Genomic DNA, 21,402 nt, shown 5'->3' on the forward strand with positions numbered 1-21,402 from the left:
CAATACCCATAATTTACAAATGATATTAATTTTCACATGACTTGACATGTTTTTCAATGGTAAAAGGTTTTTTCTTTCATTTAACTTCCAAAAATGACTAATTCAATGCGACATATCGCCAAAACACTGCCTGAAATCTTATTTAATACTCAGATGTTTAATGTTTTATTGCTAGACGAGCCAAGGTCGTTTCGGGGTAAACATGGTAAATATGATAGAATATTACCAAACACTTACATTTTGTAAAGAATATCCACTCGTATACTTGCATTTAATTATTGTTAAGATAAAGGCAATCGTTTCAAGTTTTGACACATCGGTTTTTTAATTAGTAAAGGTTCGCCTAATGGTGCACTTGAGCTTCTTTGCCTTGGGTTAAATTTCATGTGCAAATAATACAGAGAGCTCCCTCCTCTGAAATCCCAATAAGAATTAAGATTCCATGCCCTTATTTGAGTTTTATGGGAGGGCATTTTTAGGTTGTGCCTAAAATTCCACTTATCTCAAAGGAGCTCATTGTGCCATTATAGGCGAATGCAAATCCTCATTGGATTGAAATTCCAGTGCTACGGTACGTTATTTGTTCCTTAATCTTCCATAGAGACTTCCATTTGGCAGTCTTCCGACCATCACATTTGCATAAATTGCATGTACTACTATATACATGATTTAATAAGCCTGATAATATTTAACTCATAATCGTATAAGGTAGCGCGAAGTTTAAATCTGTAGCACCGTAGTATATGGTATGTTTTCAGCGATTGGAAACTTTCACTATACAGGTGTCCCAAAAAAGAGGCCCCTCATTGCGCCCTCTTTTCTCCTATTTCTGAAAAGTTGATCAAATATATTTTGGTATGTAAAGAAACATTGAGTCATTAGCTTTAAATTATATCAATCGGCTCACAACTTTGGCAGATATGCTCTTTTAAAGAAATGTACCCGTTTTCACTCTGTCCACGGAGAAGGTTTGGCTTCTTCACAGATTGAAAAGGAGTACACAATATCAAACATTCCTCAATGATAACTTTATTTATGGAATGGGCTTTACCGGTGGGTCTATGGGCAATGGATTTTGTTAATAGTGTCATTAATTTGTGGGTAAAATGGATGCCGAATGGGACTTCTTTTGCTTTACTTGCCATTACTTATTTTTTCTTGGTTATTTATGCCTTTTTGTTTTATTATGTTTCTTACTTTCTTACCTTGTTGTTTCTTGCTTTCTTTTTTTATTTACAACATAAGTCATTTCTCTATTTAGGATAAAAAGTAGACTTAAAAGGCTGTTTGGTTTATCTTTGGTTCTTCTGAAGTGAGTTTACTGTGCTGCTCTGCCCTCTACCTGGTTGCCTCCTTGGCGAATACAGGTTTCAGCCCTGGTCCTCATTGCATCAATTGCGTTGCGTACCATCCTTGTGCGCCGGATACTTGAATTTTCCCACAAAGGAAAAAAAACGGCGCGAGGCCTGGTGATCGTGCAGGCCACTCCACAGCATGAGCGATCCCAACCACTCTGTTTGCTATCCGTGGCCAGAGTGAAGAACGGGTACTTTTATTCAAAAGGGCATATCTTCAAAAGTTGTGAACCGATTGAAATAGTTGTTTTCGTTTATTAAAGCTAACGATTAAAGGTTTCTTTATATACCAAAATATATTTAATAAACTTTTCAGAAATAGGAGAAAAAGAGGGCGCAATGAGGGGCCTCTTTTTTTGGGACACCCTGTAGATTACTGGCTTGGAAGGTTTTTTTGAATTTTTGAATAGAGTGTCCTTCTTTACAGTATATAGTTTGTTTGTATGTTTGTTCGTCTAAACGCTCGCTCCGTGTGGAGACACACTTGGGTCCTGATGGGACCAGGCTCAATCAAAATGCTTAAGCCAGACTAAAAAAGCCTATATAAGCATGCTGGCCTATATGGAAAGAGAAGTGAGAAACAGATTTGAAGACAAAGAACAAGGAAAAGAAGGCCACTCCCAACAATCAAGTGAACAATTTTACTGTGATGGAGTAATGTCTTATTAGCGGTAGATAGTTGCTGAAGTAGTGTGCTATCAGCTGTATATAGTTGATGAAGTAGTGGGTTATCAGCGGTAGATACTAAATTGATGAAGTAGTGTGTTATCAGCGGTATAGATAATTGATGAAGTAGGTGTGCTATCAGCAGTAGATAGTTGATGAAGTAGTGTGCTATCAGTAGTAGTTAGTTGATGAAGTAGTGTGCTATCAGCAGTAGATAGTTGACGAAGTAGTGCGCTATCAGTAGTAGTTAGTTGATGAAGTAGTGTGCTATCAGCGGTGTTGATGAAGTAGTGTGCTATGCTATCAACAGTATATAGTTGATGAAGTAGTATGCTATCAGCGGTAATTAGTTGATGAAGTTGTGCTTGTCTATGGATTGCATAGTAGTAGTGTGCTATCAGCAGTAGATAGTTGATGAAGTAGTGTGCTATCAGCAGTAGATAGTTGATGAAGTAGTGCGCTATCAGTAGAAACTAGTTGATGAAGTAGTGTGCTATCAGCGGTAGATAATTGATGAAGTAGTGTGCTATCAGCAGTAGATAGTTGATGAAGTAGCGCGCTATCAGGGATCACACCACTAAATCAAGTTCCTATTCTTTTGTGTGTTAAGAGGTCATTTTCTCATGGTTAGAACGTGCTAGGGCGTTCAAAACAAAAAATTTCTAAAAGATTGTGATATATTCTACCCTAAAACCACCATTATTTTGGTAGTTGAGTGGCTCGATTTTTCGCAGTGGTGCATTGAACATGATGTAAACCATACCAAAGCCTACATCTCAGCGCCTCTATGCTGTGACGTCATTTGGTGCATGGAACTAAAAAACCTCCCTAAAATGTCAGAATTGTATTATTTTTTATTATTTTATGATTGGATGATAAGAAACACATCCACAGAGCACAACTATCACCAAAAAATGGGCACATCAGCCTTAATTTCAAACTTTTTTTCCCATTCAAATGAACCTAATAAAAACACTGGTTGTTATTTCTTCAGTCAGATAGGGTTGGACCTGATTTAGTGGTGTGATCTCATCAGCAGTAGATAGTTGATGAAGTAGTGTGCTATCAGTAGAAACTAGTTGATGAAGTAGTGTGCTATCAGTGGTAGATAATTGATGAAGTAGTGTGCTCTCAGCAGTAGATAGTTGATGAAGTAGTGTACTATCAGCAGTATATAGTTGATGAAATAGTGTGTTATCAGCAGTAGATAGTTGACGAAGTAGTGCGCTATCAGCAGTAGATAGTTGGTAAAGTAGTGTGCTATCAGCAGTAGATAGTTGATGAAGCAGTGCGCTATCAGCAGTAGATAGTTGATGAAGTAGTGTGTTATCAGCAGTAGATAGTTGATGAAGTAGTGCGCTATCAGCAGTAGGTAGTTGATGAAGTAGTGCGCTATCAGCAGTAGATAGTTGATGAAGTAGTGTGTTATCAGCAGTAGATAGTTGATGATGATGAAGTAGTGTGTTATCAGCAGTAGATAGTTGATGATGTAGTGTGCTATCAGTAGAAACTAGTTGATGAAGTAGTGTGCTATCAGCGGTAGATAATTGATGAAGTAGTGTGCTATCAGCAGTAGATAGTTGATGAAGTAGCGCGCTATCAGCAGTAGATAGTTGATGAAATAGTGTGTTATCAGCAGTCGATAGTCATGATAGTTGACGAAGTAGTGCGCTATCAGCAGTAGATAGTTGGTAAAGTAGTGTGCTATCAGCAGTAGATAGTTGATGAAGTAGTGTGTTATCAGCAGTAGATAGTTGATGAAGCAGTGCGCTATCAGCAGTAGATAGTTGATGAAGTAGTGTGTTATCAGCAGTAGATAGTTGATGAAGTAGTGCGCTATCAGCAGTAGATAGTTGATGAAGTGTGCTATCAGTGGTAGATAATTGATGAAGTAGTGTGCTCTCAGCAGTAGATAGTTGATGAAGTAGTGTACTATCAGCAGTATAGTTGATGAAATAGTGTGTTATCAGCAGTAGATAGTTGACGAAGTAGTGCGCTATCAGCAGTAGATAGTTGGTAAAGTAGTGTGCTATATAGATAGTTGATGAAGTAGTGTGTTATCAGCAGTAGATAGTTGATGAAGCAGTGCGCTATCAGCAGTAGATAGTTGATGAAGTAGTGTGTTATCAGCAGTAGATATAGTTGATGAAGTAGTGCGCTATCAGCAGTAGATAGTTGATGAAGTAGTGCGCTATCAGCAGTAGATAGTTGATGAAGTAGTATGTTATCAGCAGTAGATAGTTGATGAAGTAGTGTGTTATCAGCAGTAGATAGTTGATGATGTAGTGTGCTATCAGTAGAAACTAGTTGATGAAGTAGTGTGCTATCAGCAGTAGATAGTTGATGAAGTAGCGCGCTATCAGCAGTAGATAGTTGATGAAATAGTGTGTTATCAGCAGTAGATAGTTGACGAAGTAGTGCGTTATCAGCAGTAGATAGTTGGTAAAGTAGTGTGCTATCAGCAGTAGATAGTTGATGAAGTAGTATGTTATCAGCAGTAGATAGTTGATGAAGTAGTGCGCTATCAGCAGTAGATAGTTGATGAAGTAGTGCGCTATCAGCAGTAGATAGTTGATGAAGTAGTGTGCTATCAGTGCATGAAGTTGATGAAGTAGTGTGCTATCAGTCCCTTCCTATTCAGGGAGGAGGGGATAGCATGATTGATATGATTCTCGAATTCTGTATGGAAGTATTCTCAATGCTGACACCGCCACGTCAATGGGTTACGAATGTAATCATTCCTCTACCAAAGAAAGGTGACCTCCCTCTCATGACAAACTACCGTGGTATTTCGCTTATGTCCATTGCCGCAAAAGTGTACAACAAGATCCTTCTGAACAGCATCCGACCCCACATTGATCCTTTACTGAGAAGCAACCAGGCTGGCTTTAGATCGGGTCGCAGCTGTGCTCAGCAAATACACATTTTGAGGAGGATCATGGAAGGCTTCAAGGAGTACCAACTTCCCTTAACAGTCACTTTTGTGGACTTCAAAAAGCCTTCGACTCCATCAACAGGTCCGTCATGTTTTCAGTGCTGCGGCATTATGGAATACCAAAGGTTGTGGTCAATGCCATCCAGGTGCTCTACAAAGACTCCAATAGTGCCGTATTGGTAGATGGCAGTATCTCAGAGCCTTTCCAAGTAACAACTGGAGTGCTTCAGGGTGATGTGTTGGCACCATTCCTGTTCATTATCCGGGTAGACTACCTTCTGATGAAATCAACTTCTGGAATTGACGCTGGAATTGTTACCTACCCACGTCGGTCAAGCAGGTATCCTGCCAAGATGCTGTATGACCTGGATTTTGCTGATGATATTGCCCTGCTGGAATCTACCATAGCCCGGGCCCAGTCACAGCTTACTAGGACTGCAACTGCAGCAGCAGATCTAGGCCTTGTCATCAGCGCACCTAAGACAGAATATATGACTGCAAACTGTAACGCCCAACCAGCACTTGAAGTCTATGGTAGTACAGTACCATCAACCATGTCACAGACTTCAAGTATTTGGGTTCCAAGATGGGCTCTAGTGTTGGAGACCTAAAAAGAAGAAAAGCACTAGCCTGGGCAGCTTTCTGGAAACTGGAACGCCTTTGGAGAAGCCCGTACCTGCCAATCGAAACAAAAATCAAGCTGTTTCAGACAACGTGTGTTACTGTCTTTCTGTACGGGTGCGAGTCATGGGTAATTACCAAGGACATGGAAAACAAGATCAATATACTATGAAAAACTTTGTAATCTGAATATTTTATTCCTAAAGAATCTCTTAAAAAAAAAAAAAAAGATCAATGCATTTGCAACATCTTGCTACAGAGTCATGTTAAACATCAAGCGTGTGGATCGGATTCCAAATGAAACCATCTACAACCTGACCAACACCACTCCACTGGTTGCCAGAGTCAAGATTCATCAACTCAAATTTCTCGGCCATATACTGCGTCTTGAAGATGGCGAGCCTGTGAAAGAATATGCGCTTTATATTCCACCACATGGGAAGAGGAAACCGGGACGGCCGCGCACACTGTACTTACAGTATGTCCAGCACCTCCTGGGAGATACTGAAGGGATGCTGCAGCCAAATAAAATTGTTTCGCTTGCCCAAGATCGCATTAGTTGGAGAAAGCTTGTAGTCGCCTGCTCCGCAGCCGACTGATGATGATGATGATGATGCTATCAGTAGAAACTAGTTGATGAAGTAATATATAGTTGATGAAGTAGTGTGCTATCAGCCGTATGTAGTTGATGAGTAGTGTGCTATCAGCGGTAGATAGTTGATGAAGTAGTGTACTGTAGTTGGATATCTTTCATGAAAGCAGGAATAATGAGAAATTAAAATTAGACCGATTTGGAAAGTTGATGCTATTCTACGTTATTTTTAAGATTAGGATAAAAACATTTTGCAGTTCAATTATTACACGACGATGATTGTTATGTTTTATTACTTCTTGTATTGTAATAATGTCTTCTGGGTCAACTTTAAACAGGTTTAATTCGTTGAACACCCTTTGCATGAAGGTTCTTAATAAACATTTGCTGCAGATACATTATTACGCACAGGCCTATAATGTTGCTACATAAAATGATAAACAATAATCATGATAATTACATTTAATTTCATAGATATAGGCAGGGTTCGGTTTTTGCCGGCAAACCTGTTTTTAAAAACAAAGTGGCAATAACCGGTTTGCCTGGTTTAAACCGGCAAAATGTCACTCAAATATTTTAAAACAAGTACACAGAAAGCTCATAAACAGTAAACATACAGTTTTTAATGAATCATTCAACATATTTTTGTCTCATCAAGTCCTTAAAATGAAAAAGTTTTGAATTTGATATGCCACATTTCAGTAATGCACTAGTGAGCAATGAACGCATGCCTTGAATTTAGTTACTTTTAATTATAAAATCTGGCCTTGTTACACTCAGGAAATTAATTTTCTAATTCAATAATTCGTTGTGAGATAAAAAATATGTGAACTGTAAATCACTTTTTTTTTTTTTTTTATTTTTGCCTGCAAAAACTGTTTTTGCCAAGCGATTAAAACCGTGGTTAAAACCGCGGGTTTTTCCACCCGCGGAAAAAAACCTGCGAACCCTGTAGATAGGCCTATTTTTCTCAAATCAACAGAATTACAGGAAAGAAAAAAAGCAAGGTACACCAACTTGATGTGGGGAAACAAGTAAAATACAGACTAGACAGTATGCAGGGGGACAAAAACATCAAACGTAGGCAGAAGAAGTAGGCAAAGTTCGATAGCCAAAAATTACCAGTTCCAAGGCCCACAGAAGTAAGTGCTGAACCTGCAAAAACAACAAGGATCAATGGTAATACAAAACTGCACTAGAACAAGTGATGAAAATCAAGTGATGAAAATCACTGTGCATATAAACAGACACGCTAAACCAAACATCCAGAGTAGGCACAAAACAGGCAAAGTTCGATGGCCAAAAATTGCCAATTTCAGAGCCCACAAAAGTGTCAGGAAAACAGTACACTGGAAGTGATGAAAATCACTGTGTACATATAGCAGTCAAACACTTAACAGACAAAAAACAACCGACGTTTCGAGCAGATAAACTGCTCTTCTTCAGGGACAGACAACAAAATATAAAGCAAACAACAAGAACTACATGCTGTAGTTTAAAAACAAATTCAAGTCAAAAATTGAAGGCAAGTTCAAATTGAAATAAGTAGCAAAATAATACAGCAAACTCAGAGCAAAATAAGTTGCGTCTTCTCTCATTGAGAGCAAATTCACTACCATTACAGCTAGAATTACAGTAGGGCCTACTGAATTTCAACGTAAAACGTAAGAACAATAATCTTTGTTTGGTGGTGATCACATTGTCGGCGTAGCTAGCCCGTCTATTAACAACATTAGGCCCTAACCAGTACCATCCAGCTATGGTGTCTGATGTGCTCTCAGGTCCCACAAATAAAGCAAACGTTGATATCAGATCCCTTAAAACAGGATATTCGTCATCCATCGAAGTTCGGTGGCGCTATACCACGCCATGGTATGACTTCTCCGTCAGTGGCGACACCAGGATTTTTTTCGAGGGTGTGGGGGCATGGGGGCAAAGTGAATTTTAGGGGTGAGTGGCAAAATCGACACAAATTGCCGCAAATAATATTGGGGTTTTTGTCTCAAAAGTGGGGGGCAGATTTTTTTTTTTGGGGGGGGCAAGTGACCCCCGTCCGTAGTGCCGACACTGTTCTCCGTAGTAGGCATATACATCATGCATGATGCATGCATCTAGCTATATCAATGCTTAATCCAAGTTTTTCAATCGAAAATCCACTTTCGAAACCGTTTGAAAAACGAAGTTTTCGATTTGAAAAACTTTTTCCGAATATTATTCGTCCTGGACATTGTGCGTCGATAATCCAAGTTTTTTCAATTGCCCAGTTGATAAACCAAGTTGAAAATCTCGCTTTGTCGTCAAAAATGTTGGTTTTTCAAATCGAAAAACTTGGTTTACCGATTCAAATAACTAGGCCTATTATCGACGCGCAATGTCCAGTAATTCGAAAAACGAAATCACTGACAACTTGAATTTTAAATTGAAAAACTTGGTTTATTCGCGGCCGGCCGGCCCTCCACTCAACCGACGTACTTTTGCTATCCACTTATAAACATGAATTTTATATTAAAGATAATTATTTCTCTATAGTGTTTATTGCAATGCGAAGAAATATTTTAGCATGTTCCGAAATTATCAAATAACTTGCTCCAAAAACTTGAAAAATGTCTCATTTACCATTTAAAAGTAAAAAGTGCCACCTTTTCCCGAAACTAACAGTTGGGCTATTTATAATTTTAAAATGTGAAAGTAGATATAAGGGGTGGTGCAATAATTATGTGTACCCCCCGGGGGGTGAATTATAGGGGGGGGGCAAAGATTTTTTGGCAGGCCAAAGGGGGGGGGGCATGCATTTTTTAGCAGGTCAAAAGGGGGGGGTCAAGCGATTTTTGGCAGGTCGAAGGGGGGGGCAAGCGATCTTTGGCACAGATATTTTAGGTAGGCCTACCATTTCTATATTACGCCCTAAAAAGATATAGGAAAAGGTTAGGAACACATTCAAATATGCACAATTATATGATAAGACAATTTAAGGTTTTAAATTACGGTTCCCCCAAAATATTGCATGTGTAACGGGGGCAAAGAATTTATTGGCACGTCAAAAGGGGGGGGGGGCAAAGGTTTTTTGGCACGTCAAAAGGGGGGGGGGTGCAAAGTTTTTGGAACGGCCAAAGGGGGAGGGGGCAAGCGTTTTATGGCAGACCATTTTGAAAATTCACCACCCCGGGGGTAGCCTGCCTACACATAATTATTACACAGCCCCTAAGTTCCGGTTTTTAATACCGAGAGAAGAAATTTAAAAAACATTATTCATTCCTGTAGTGGTTGAAGATCAACATTTTAATCAAATTTCCTGTGTTAAAAAGACCTTTTGAAAGTGGCGTGAGCAGATGCACCAAAGTTCAAGTTCCCATCTTGAGGGGTGGTGCCCCTCGGGGTGTATAGGCCTAGGTGCAGTGTGCGTCGCGTCATCACGTGAATGATCATATGGATGTGTTTGTACCCCGGGGTTTGTAGGCCTACCGTGACCCGGGGCTGTGACATTGATCGCCCCCCCTAGAGCACACGTTTTGCCTAGGGGTTAGGCCTCTCTCGAGAGCTCATCATCATGCCCCGATGCCCGGGCCATAGCCACTCGACAGTCAGTGAGCCCCACTGAGGTGAATTTTCAAGAATAAAAAGGGGAGAGAGAGAAAAAAAGAGAAAGGGAATCCGAAAATCTTTCTTTCTGATATGATAGCTTATAATATGACCACCAGACCATGAACACTAAGGGAGTGTTCATTAATACTTTGGTAGGGGGGGCTGGTCTACCTCAAATTTTTCACTCGAAAACTTTTTTGCCCCCCCCTCGATGGACCGCTAAACTTTTTGACCCCCTCTTTTAACAGACAAAACTTTTTTGCCCCCCCCCCCCCCCATAATCGTATAACAAACATACTATAGTGTTGTTTCCAGTGGTGTGGTATCTGGGTCACATGTCATTGAGGGAGGCGAATGTTTGAAACATTCCCGGTGGGACAATTGCGCATGAAATACAAGCATAAGGAATTTTTCATTTTATACTTAATTTAGATTTGTCCCAAATCAGGGTGTTTATCTGATTTTACAGGGATAAATGAAATAGAGGATTTATTTGGAGGTTCATAGGTGCATAATTTGGATCCATGGCTATTTAATATGATAGTACTGTACAAATGCGCGTGAACCGCCCAAAAAAAATTTGGCCATTTTGAAGCTTGAATGGTCAAATATTGTTAAAATTAGAACTAATTTATGCAAAAAGCTAAATATGAGATTAATTTGGTCACGCAAATGTACACAGGTATCAGTTTTGGCCCCGAAAGACCGTGGCACCTGACTAGATGGTAAATCTACCCATGGGCCTTTGTGTACAAAATAATTTTGCAATGAGAAATAGTAAACTGAACATGCTGAAGTGTGCAGTTTACGTGCAAAGAAATCCAATTTATTTGCAATATTTTCTTGATTTAGTTGTATTTGATCAGATTGGTACATCATCATACTGATTTGTAGCCTACTTTGAAGAGATATAAAATTTTATGATAAAAAGTGCCAGTGTTTCTTAGACCAACCCAGATGTTGCATGTTGCTGATCATCTTTAATGTTATATTAATTAATAGATATATGTACACTAAGTGCCATCATTTTTTCAAACAAAAGCACTGAAAACGAAAACTTGCCCATGTTAAAAGTGATATAGAGGGTCTCAATGCGCGCGAAGCGTGCAAAAAAATTGGGGTTTTGAAGAGGAAAACTTTTTGGCCCCCCCTTTCCTACCACCTAAAACTTTTTGGTCCCCCCTCTTTTGAGGTCCAAAACTTTTTTGGCCCCCCCTCCCTTTTTACCAGCCCCCCACCAAAGTATTTCTGAACACTCCCTAACAACAATGCACCGATGCGACTCTGCTTCATGCACAACTGCACCTCCACCACTCATATTTTGATCTCGATTTTGTTTCCGCATTCATGAAAAGACCGTTTAAATGATGTACCAATTATTATAGCAAGATTACGATATTGGATCTAATAGAATTTTGCTCTAACAGCCATAAATAAAGACATATTAATAATAAATATTAATTATCGTAATGATTTAATGAAATGTGTTATTTATTTATACAGAGAAAGATAATTAAGATAATACGCTGCCAAGGCGATCTCTTACACGTGCACATCAACTGCCCGGTTAAATACAGGTCGGAGGTCATCTATATTGGGTGGTGGCGAATTTCGCCCACAATTAGTGTTATTTTGCCTTATAAATCTGACCGAAAATAGCCAAAATGTCGAATTTAGAAGCCCTATTTGAGAGCGAGATACCCTCTGGGCGTCAAGCGTTGCAAGATAGCTATACAAATCTGCAAGATGTCGCCGCATATTGCGAAGATAACTACTTGAAGGTACGTTGATTGATAACATTTTTAATTCATCATCATTCATGTCTCATGATCATGCCATTTTCACTGTCTGTCTGTGTGTGTTACATTGCATGCATATATTTTCATGAACGGTTGTTTATGCCTGAGGGGCCGCATGTGGCCCGAGGGCATAAACAACCGTTAAGTCATGAAAATATGAATGAACGGGAACTATTATTTGGTAGTCTTCTTCTTCTGGTTAAAAATCGTAAAATAAATTAAACTAAACTAAAGCATTATTATCACACCTGACCTATCTTAATCCAAATTCTTGGTATTTGACTGTTTTTTAACCTTCTTCTTTCCGTTACTGTGCATAAACCTCCTAGGAGTATAATCGCTCGCTCTTCTTTCCGTTACTAACTTACTGTGCATAAACCTCCTAGGAGTATAATCGCTCTTCTTTCCGTTACTGTGCATAAACGACCTAGGAGTATAATCGCTCTTCTTTCCGTTACTGTGCATAAACCTCCTAGGAGTATAATCGCTCTTCTTTCCGTTACTGTGCATAAACCTCCTAGGAGTATAATCGCTCTTCTTTCCCTTACTGTGCATAAACCTCCTAGGAGTATAATCGCTCTTCTTTCCGTTACTGTGCATAAACCACCTCATAAAAGGAGTATAATCGCACCATCAGTAAATGATTTTTTTCTCATGTAGGTAAAACTTTTTGATCATAGTTTTTATTATTCCATGCAATATAACCATGTTTTGGATGGTTAATTGAATGAAAATGTGTATTTTTGCATATTTGGAACTTTTTCCACTTTCAGCTTCCGCTCGATTTCTGGCTGGGCTCTTAATTGAGCATTATTATAGCCATTAAAGCCAGGCATGTGCGGGGGGTTGAAAAGTTCTAGATGTAGTTTGTGCAGTGAGTCTAAGATAAAGGTTTCAATACTTGTCTTGGTGAGCTTCTGATTGAGTCTGGTAGTGTGTTCCATTCTTTTATGGTGCGATTGAAGTAAGAGTTCTTGTGTATGTTAAGGGGAAGTAAGAGTTCTTGTGTATGTTGTGTATGTACATGTAGGTATGAAAGGTGAATTCAAATTTGCCATCAAACTGCATCATTTTATATATCAAATTAAAGCCCTTGACTTGAGTAAAGAAAGCCAAAACTGAAAGCTGTTTTGTCATAGCACTTTCCACAACAAAGTTACATCTTGTCAAAAATTGACTTTCATCCAAAACATTCAGCCAACATTTGATGAATCAATTACAAAACAAAATGGCATGTAGTATCATGATAGAGCAGCTTTTCTATATGTAATGCACAAATCAATTGTAGTCCCGGCCCCCAGAGGGCCTGGCAATAGCGGGTCCGGCGGGGACTTGGCCGGGATGTAACAGCTCAATGTGTCCCATGTCTTGCGGGACGAGCGGGGAGTGTACGGAATGTAATGCCTCTCAAACAGGCCGGGATCTACCCCGGGAGTGTACCCGGACGTAATAGAAGAGTACTCACAACTGTGCCGGGTCGTATGCGGGGGAAACACTCATGGGGACTTCGAACATGGTGCCCGGGGCTAGGGGGCGGGGACTTGGCCGGGGATGTACCCCGGGATGTACACAAAAATAGTGCCCCGCCCTGCGGGGACTAAGCCGGGACTGTAACATGTTTGTAACAGTTTCCAAAATTACATCCCCGGGTAGGTCCCCGCTATCCCCGGCCCCTGGGGGGGCCGGGACTACAATTGATTTGTGCATAACTGCTATTAAAATCCCTCTAAATTTCCATATGTGCGATTATCTCATCACAACAATAAATTATAGATTTGGGTCAAGTGAAGTATAGACAACATAATGTCAATGCTGATCAACCAAAAGATGATAACATAAGACTCAAGTCTTGAATGCATAACAGTATGTAATGTCGAACTCAAACAAACAAAAAAATTGGTCCTAAATTAATAAATTGTAATTGTATTCAATGTTTATTATTTCTGAAATAGTGTGATAATAAGCGAGGTGCATTGGAGGAGACCAAGAATTACACAACCCAAGCATTGGCAAGTGTGGCCTATCAAATCAACACCTTGGCTACCGGTATGTTACAGATGCTGGATCTTCAAGCAACTCAACTGGCTCAAATGGAGTCTAGCATCAATCATATAACACAGGTAGGTCTGACAACATCAGGCAATAAAAAAAGATGAGCAATTCTGCATCATTTCATATTAAATTGGCAACTTTTCAAATTGCACTAGCTTTCACAAAATCATTAAAATCTGGATGATATAACCTGAGAATATATGATAGGAATTTCTGTTTTTATTATCCTCTTTTGTGTGATGGAGGATAGGCAAAGTTCAATTTGAGTATTGGATGCCAGTGCATATCATTCTTAGTTAAATATTATTTTGATATTGGTAACTGTAAATTATTTTATTCGCTGTAAAAAATTACCCTTATTCTGAAATTAACAAACTTGTTTACAAATTCTTCAGTTGCGCATACTGTGATCGCGTGCCAGTATTACGTAGTAGGCATACACCTACATGTTCCTCATCATCAATTCTTGTGATGACATTGGGTTGTATATGGCCTGTTAGATGACAATTTGTGTCTAGACCACCCTCTGAATAAGTATTCTTGTTACACAGGTGAAGCATCAAACTGCAGCTAAGAAAATTCTTCACAGAAGTCAATTTTAAAATACTACACATATTAAGAATCATGACCAATCAAACAAGAGTGCACTTTCTTTTTTGTGCAGTGTTTATTGAACAAACGCCAAAATAGATTCTAAGTTTGGTCTTATCAAAAGTACAGTAGGAGGAATGCATTCCTTTAAAATGCACTTTGTAAAATTGATTTCATTTTCTTTTAATTTCAGAATGTAAATGTACATAAGGAGAAAGTAGCCAGAAGAGAAATAGGTGTTCTTACAACTAGCAAAAACTGTCCACGCACTCACAAAATTGTAGCTCCTGCTAATCCAGAAAAGCCTATGAAATATAAATCAACCCCGATAGACTTTGCACAGCTGGACAATATTGGCCATGGCATGGTGCTCACCAGTAATGTAAGGGCAACTTCGTACTCCCGGCGCTCAACGTAGTAGGCGCACACCATCCATAGGTAGTCAAGCAAGCACAGGAACAACGGAAAGTGGTGGAATTATGGCAATATCTCAGCCGGGTGTTGATACAAGGGATCCACGATTTAATTCCCTTGGTAGAGGAAGTAGAGTAAAGCAACCTGCACAGCCACCAGCTGCTCCTACCCCACCAGTAAACTACGCAAGCGCTACTCTACCTAGGATGATGCCATCTGATATGAGGCAGTCGACAGGAGTCCCGACTAGAACGCCATCGTTCCAACATCAACAAGGCCCGCCACAAGGTTATATGCAAGGTATGCCACCACCCGCAGCACCTCCACCCCCAGAAATGATGGGAATGATGGGAGGAACGATGGGGCATAGACGATCTCAAGGAGCACCAGGTCCCATGCATCCTACAGGTATGCCACCTCCACCTCCAATACAACAACCAGGATATCCTGGCGGAGGCGGAATTCAGCAGCGTGAGCAGCGGATGTCCTTTGGTGATCAACAAAGGGGTATGGGTGAGCAGAGAATGTCTATGGGGGAACGGGAACAGAGGATGTCTATAGGAGAACAACAACAACAGCGGATGTCCTTTGGGTCTGACCAGCAAAGATTACCAGCTGGTGTGCCATCTGGGTATGGTATACCAGCTGCACCACCACCTCCACCAATGATGATGGGAGGAGGAGGAGGAGATATGCCACCACCTCCAGATTCAATGTGTAAGTCATGTAGTTAAATTGTTATCATTCTTGGTCTTCGCTATGAATGCCAGATTATCATAAATTTGACGCAAATTTGAAAGACACAGCCAATCCTGTATATCTTGTGTTAGGGTTGTATGCATAGTTTGCATAGTTTTGCATGTACATGTACCTACCAACTTATTACATTGCATAGTGCATACATGGTGTCATACTAGGTCAATGGTTGTGTATTTAAAGCAAACCTTAAGATAAAAGTGATCAAAGTCAACATTTCTGCTGCCTCAATACTGACTCCATCCAGTATTATAAAAAAAGTCCCACCCTTTTTTAGGTGACAAAAATACTCTGAATTAAAACAAAAATCAGTTTTGTGGAGTGGCCCTGGACTCATAACTACATAACTAAATGCTCAGATCATTCATGATTGACTTATAAAAAGGTGTTTTTTTTTGTTTTTAATAATATGCAAAGTTTGTGTTCATGTCATACTCTATTCATGACTTGAATTTATTACATCCATTTTGAGTCATAAATTTGCAAAAAAAGATTAAAAAAACTAATTTTTTTAAAAGTAAACCATGAATGATCTATCATCCTAGCATTTAGCTCTAGATCCAAGGACACTCCAAAACCGTAAAAAAAATGTCTCTTTTTTTTACAATTTCTGGAATTTACTCGCATCAGTACAGTAGGTGCAAGCTGATATTAATAGAATTGCACAGGCTTTGTTTTTGACACTTTTCAAAGGTATTTCAACAATTTCATTTTGAAGTCTGTCCTTGAGAGAAGTCATACTCTCTTACACAAATCAAAGTGTAGATCAATGGCACTAAATTGAAAAAAAAAACACTTAAGCACATCAATTCAATAATTCAATTTACCTTTTTTTTTATCATTTGCCAAGCAAATGTTCCTCCAAAAATTAAGACTACTTACTCATTACTGCATCCGAAACAGTCCTTTTCCCCTGTTTCTGTTTGCGTTGTAACTGAGCCTGCAGTCTCAGTTTGGGCCGGTAAGCATTGTAATAAATCTTCCTATGATTATTGTTTTTATATATCAATTTATTTCTGTCTGTAGCACCTCCACCACCCCCACCACCCCCAGACATGGGCTACATGGGAGACCAGATGTCCATGCCGCCACCACCAGAAGATATGTCCATGCCTCCACCACCAGTCTTCTTACAAGAAGAGGAACCAGATTGGGTACCTCCAAATTATGTCGAAAAAGGTTTGTCTTGTAACTAAGAGACTTGCAAGAAATTAACAGATGAATTAGCAAGAAGAGAAATGAGAGATATTTCCAAAAAGACCTTACAATTTTAGATCTTTTCAGAAACTCCTTGTATATATATATATATATATGATGCGATCAAGCAAAATCAGTCGGAACTCGGAAATATTTATTGTGAGATATAGCCATACTGTACAAAGGAAATATTTCCTTTTGTTTCCTGTTGTTTTGGAAACTCTTGTAATTGTTCATACGAGGGCTGGTCAATAAGTTCCCGCAACTATGGTATATCTCCACTCATGCATGACTTGGATGATTGTTATTTACGCTAAATACAAGTTTGTACTTTCGTCTTTCAAAACAAATTTATATGTATTAGCGATGTTGAATATTTGATTACGTAATGACGCTAGCATAAACACAATAGGGTATGGGCACTGCCTGATTTATGGCGAAAAATAGTCAAGAGAATCTCGCGCCGAATTGAAGTATTGTTACATAATTCCAAATATCTTGAGAATAAAAGTATGGAATCTGGCACGATTTTTGCGACTTTATAGGCCGGTAACATAGAAATGATGCTGTACTCTTTATAGACCTATACCGTTTTTATTAAAGATAAGGGATCATGTTGAATGTTTCCAATTTTGAGTAGGCTTTATCACCCATTTGTTCTTTACATAACAAGAGATGGAAAGATTAATCGATGACAAAATTGAACAAATGGTACCTGGTCCGATTGGGTATCTACTGATTATTAAAAAGGGAGGTCCCAATGGTGAAATTACAAACATTTCTTTCTTAATGAACCCTTTGTTTTCAAAAGGTCATGTTTTTAAATCATGTTTTTAAATCATGTTAGCAAATCTGTTATCTTTCATCTTCAAAACATCGCTAGAATTAGGAAATAATCATCATGCCACACGTCAAAACTGTTCAATGATAAGTGGTTTTCATTCCACATATCAGAATAGGCATTGCTAATATTAGTCCATCAACAGCAGTTCCCAACCTTGGAATTCTTTTGGACCCATCACATTCTATGTAGAACCACATGTATGTAAGGGCTCATATTGAAATACCCTACCACGCTTTTCACACAGAAAGAAGGCAGGATTCCCTCGCTAAGCGCTAGCGCCTCAGGAAAGCTTCGGTCATAAAGCGGATGGATTATATGCATCAGTGATACACCCTGCCCAGGATTTTAACAAAAGAAGGCTAGCACAAGAAAGCTGCAGGATGGCGCACACCTTCCTGTGTAAGGGAATTTCAATATGAGCCCTAAAGCAGCATGCATTTTAATTCACATTCACATCAAATCTTGACATAGATAATTGACTTCTTCATGGCATTACAAAGATACAGCAATTACATGTCCTCAGAAAATCTAGAATATTGGAGCCAGACTTTTAACCGTCACTAAACCAGATGCTCACATTACACCAGTGTGAATTGCACTGGTTACCACTTAAGCAGAGGATTGTGTGAAAGGTAGCTTTGTTGTTTTGTTTTCACAACTCTGTTCCGTGTATCTCTGTGGTCTTTTAAAACTGCATGATTACACCTTGAATCAAGGTTAACATTGATTTAATCATCAAACTTTTATGTTTCTTGCTTCCTGTATACAGTGATTGCCATTTATGACTACGCAAAGGAACGAGAGGATGAACTGACATTTGAAGAAGGATCCACCATCTATGTGTTAAAGAAGAACCCTGATGGATGGTATGAAGGCATCATGGATGGTACCACAGGACTCTTCCCTGGTAACTATGTGGAAGTATGTCCATGAGAGACTTGTAATAGGTCTAGCTTTCATGTAAGCCTACACTTAATTAGCCTTTTGTCAAGACTTCATTGACAGATTGTAATTTTATGTTTTTAGGCTTACATGAAGGCATTTGTAATAAGAGGGATGTAAGTGTCCAGGATTAATTGTGATCTTTTTTATCTTCCCTTTCCTGTATAAAAGTATAGGAAAATTCTGGATTTTTTTCCAGTTTTATTTTTTGTTGACAACTATTTACATCCCTGGAATAAGAACATTTACTTCTAGACTGTCATTGGCAGTGTCTATATTCATTAAATGAAAAAATAAAAAAACAAAAACATCAACATACATGACCACAAATGGGTTGGAAAATGTTTGATTCTCTACTCAGCTATTTGGGAGGCAAATTTTTCTGATAATAAACTTTTGCATGTTAACAATTGAACTGAAATTCCTTTGTTTCTAAAATTGTTCATTAATATGTGGAATGGCCCATATCTCAAAACAGATAGCTTTGCTGACTTTGGTGATATATTAATAAAATCAAGGGTCCTATGGAGTTGAGCAATGTGAATATACTCTGTATATCTGAAGAGAGATGATCAACTAACAATCCTGCATATTTGTCCACCTGTATACATTCTATGGATGTTAATAGACATTACCAAGACAGCCAAGAAGATTAACATATAAGCTGCAACGGAGTAACTGCATTGTATAAGTAGTTTACACTAACCTTAAGACTTTGTGATTACATAATACTTAAGAAGGTATGAAGCAATGCCATCACTGCCTTGTGTTGTTTTAATATTAATATTGATAATTTAATACAAAGAAATATAATGAAATATTTCCTAAATAAAAGATGAATTAGAATAGAATAAATAAGAAATAAGAATACTAATATATAGTCAGGTAAAAAATAAATAAATTTCAGTATTTATTACAGAAGTAACACAAGGCAGTCATTGGATTTGTCGCATTTTGCATCCGAATTCCTCATACTGTAAAAGTGGACATTTCTGTGCTTGAAATTAAATTTGTGCAAAAATGTTACTTTAGTATGTAAGTCTACTGGAAAGCTTATTTATATTTAGTGATATTAAAAACAAGTTAAGTTTTTGGAAATTGCTTTAGCATGACAATTAATTTTGCAAAAATGACCGCTCTTCATACATAATTTTGCATTAACATGTGCTCAATGAAAGTAAGGAACAAAATAAATTATTAAATTTAGTACCAGAATTTTTTAACAAAACAGACATACTCAAGTGGTGCAGATGCATTAATCGGAAAGTATATGTAACAAAGAATATATAATATGATGCGATATACATGAATGATGTGTTATTGGTTAATCTCCAGCGTTTTCTGCTAAAAAGGGGTGCAACAGCGCTGCCAACTAGCAACTAGAGTATATTTACTCTCAGTGAGTTGGTGATCTCTACGCGTTGAGGCAGCAGTTTCACTTGTGCAGTGTCTTTAAGCACTTGCGTTATGTCCACCAGCACTTTGCGAGAACGCTCGCATTTTGAAGCTTCTGCTCAATGAAATGCGCACTGACTCACTGAGAATAAAATTTTTGCAAATGGTAAATTTTTGAAAATGGTAAATTATCCTCAAATTACTGCAAGGAAAAGGGAAAATGACAAATGGCAATGCCAACTTTTAAGTGTATTTTGTATAACAATTTGCATATGGCTATCATTGATAGAATATTTGTGCATTCCCTTTTATTATGCCATATTTTTTGTTAACATTCAACTGTGTCCCTGTCTATTATAAGTTGGTGTTAATTATTATGAAATAATATCATCAGGTATCCCCTGTTGCCTACTTTTTGCAAATAAATAGGCTAGAATTTTTATCTAACTTTCATATTTATTGTATATATTTGAAACATTGAATTGGCCCAAGAAATAAATGGTATTATTCTTTAACTTCTTTTAAAGGCATTATTATTATTATAATATTATTATATAAGAAAGCTTATAATCCTTTGTATATAAGATGTATGTCACGCGCATGTTATTTTTCTTGGGCCATTTCTGTGTAATATGAAGAAAAGACTTGTTTCAGCAACTAATCTTGATCAGGGAAATGTCAGTAAACAAAACTGTAGTATAGTTGTAATTTGGTAGATTGTACAATCAACAGTAAGACAGTGTATTTTGTAATCCCGGTGTATTGTCATTTATATTATGTAATAGTAACAGAGGCTTGCTACACAGTTTCTTCAAGACTTAAGTGAACAAGCAAACAAACAAGCAAACAACCCTTTTATTGCACCGTGCCAAACCTGCAAGGCCTCAGTACATGTTCAATGTAACTGGTTGTTGTTGACCATTGTGGCTCAAAATCTATGCACTTCCAAATAATTCTTCACTTGAGTGTAACAGTTCTTGTAAAAGATCTTTTCTTAGAATTTGAGACCAGAGTTTCCATGTCACTATCGATGAAGAACAAATCCCCCCCCCCCAGTTATGCTGACAAAGAACCCAAAAACATTACCCATTGACATGCACATATTAGAATTCTACTTAGTACATATGTCTGCACTCTGCAGATGTAGGGAAACAAACAAAAGATGGATGAACCTGTTCACTCTTCAGAACATTAGTGTTTTTGTTTTTACATCATCATCAAAGTAAGGGTGGGGGTGCGGGGTCAGCCTGTGTCAATCGTTTGGTTTGTTCCTTACAGGATATTTGGCAAGTGTAAATATTTTGTTTCACACCAGATGTGTCATACTTCACTCAAAATCATCCATTCCAATTTTGAAACAATAGTAACTAGCACACTAGAAATTACAGACTGCATGGAACAATAGTAACTAGTACACTAGTAAATACAGACCACATGTTTTTTTTTAATAATAATATTCTAACCATGCACTTTTTCAGGAACCAGATTCCAGAAATAAGCCTTGTTAATTTGCTATTTGTGGCATGCTATTGCTGCACTGTGTAATATAATGGCCCTTGAAATAGTGCATTGTTGGAAGATAGATGAAAAAGGGGTTTACATGATCTAATACATTATATAGAACACTGGATATATGGCCTTGGTTGAGTAATAATGTAGCC

General features: G+C 38.3%; 1 protein-coding gene across 1 annotated transcript; it reads left to right on the plus strand.

Moving 5' to 3' along the window:
* Nucleotides 1-11,323: 11,323 nt before the first annotated feature.
* LOC140155605 (abl interactor 2-like) lies at nt 11,324-18,853 on the plus strand. The gene is given in 6 exon segments (XM_072178522.1): nt 11,324-11,532; nt 13,503-13,670; nt 14,387-14,587; nt 14,589-15,324; nt 16,390-16,542; nt 18,174-18,853. Coding segments are annotated over 6 exon segments (1,539 nt in total). The 5' UTR covers nt 11,324-11,415; the 3' UTR covers nt 18,338-18,853.
* The last annotated feature ends 2,549 nt before the right edge of the window (nt 18,854-21,402 follow it).

The sequence above is a fragment of the Amphiura filiformis genome, chromosome 1 (genome assembly GCF_039555335.1).
Source record: "Amphiura filiformis chromosome 1, Afil_fr2py, whole genome shotgun sequence".
In the NCBI taxonomy this organism is placed as follows: domain Eukaryota; kingdom Metazoa; phylum Echinodermata; class Ophiuroidea; order Amphilepidida; family Amphiuridae; genus Amphiura; species Amphiura filiformis.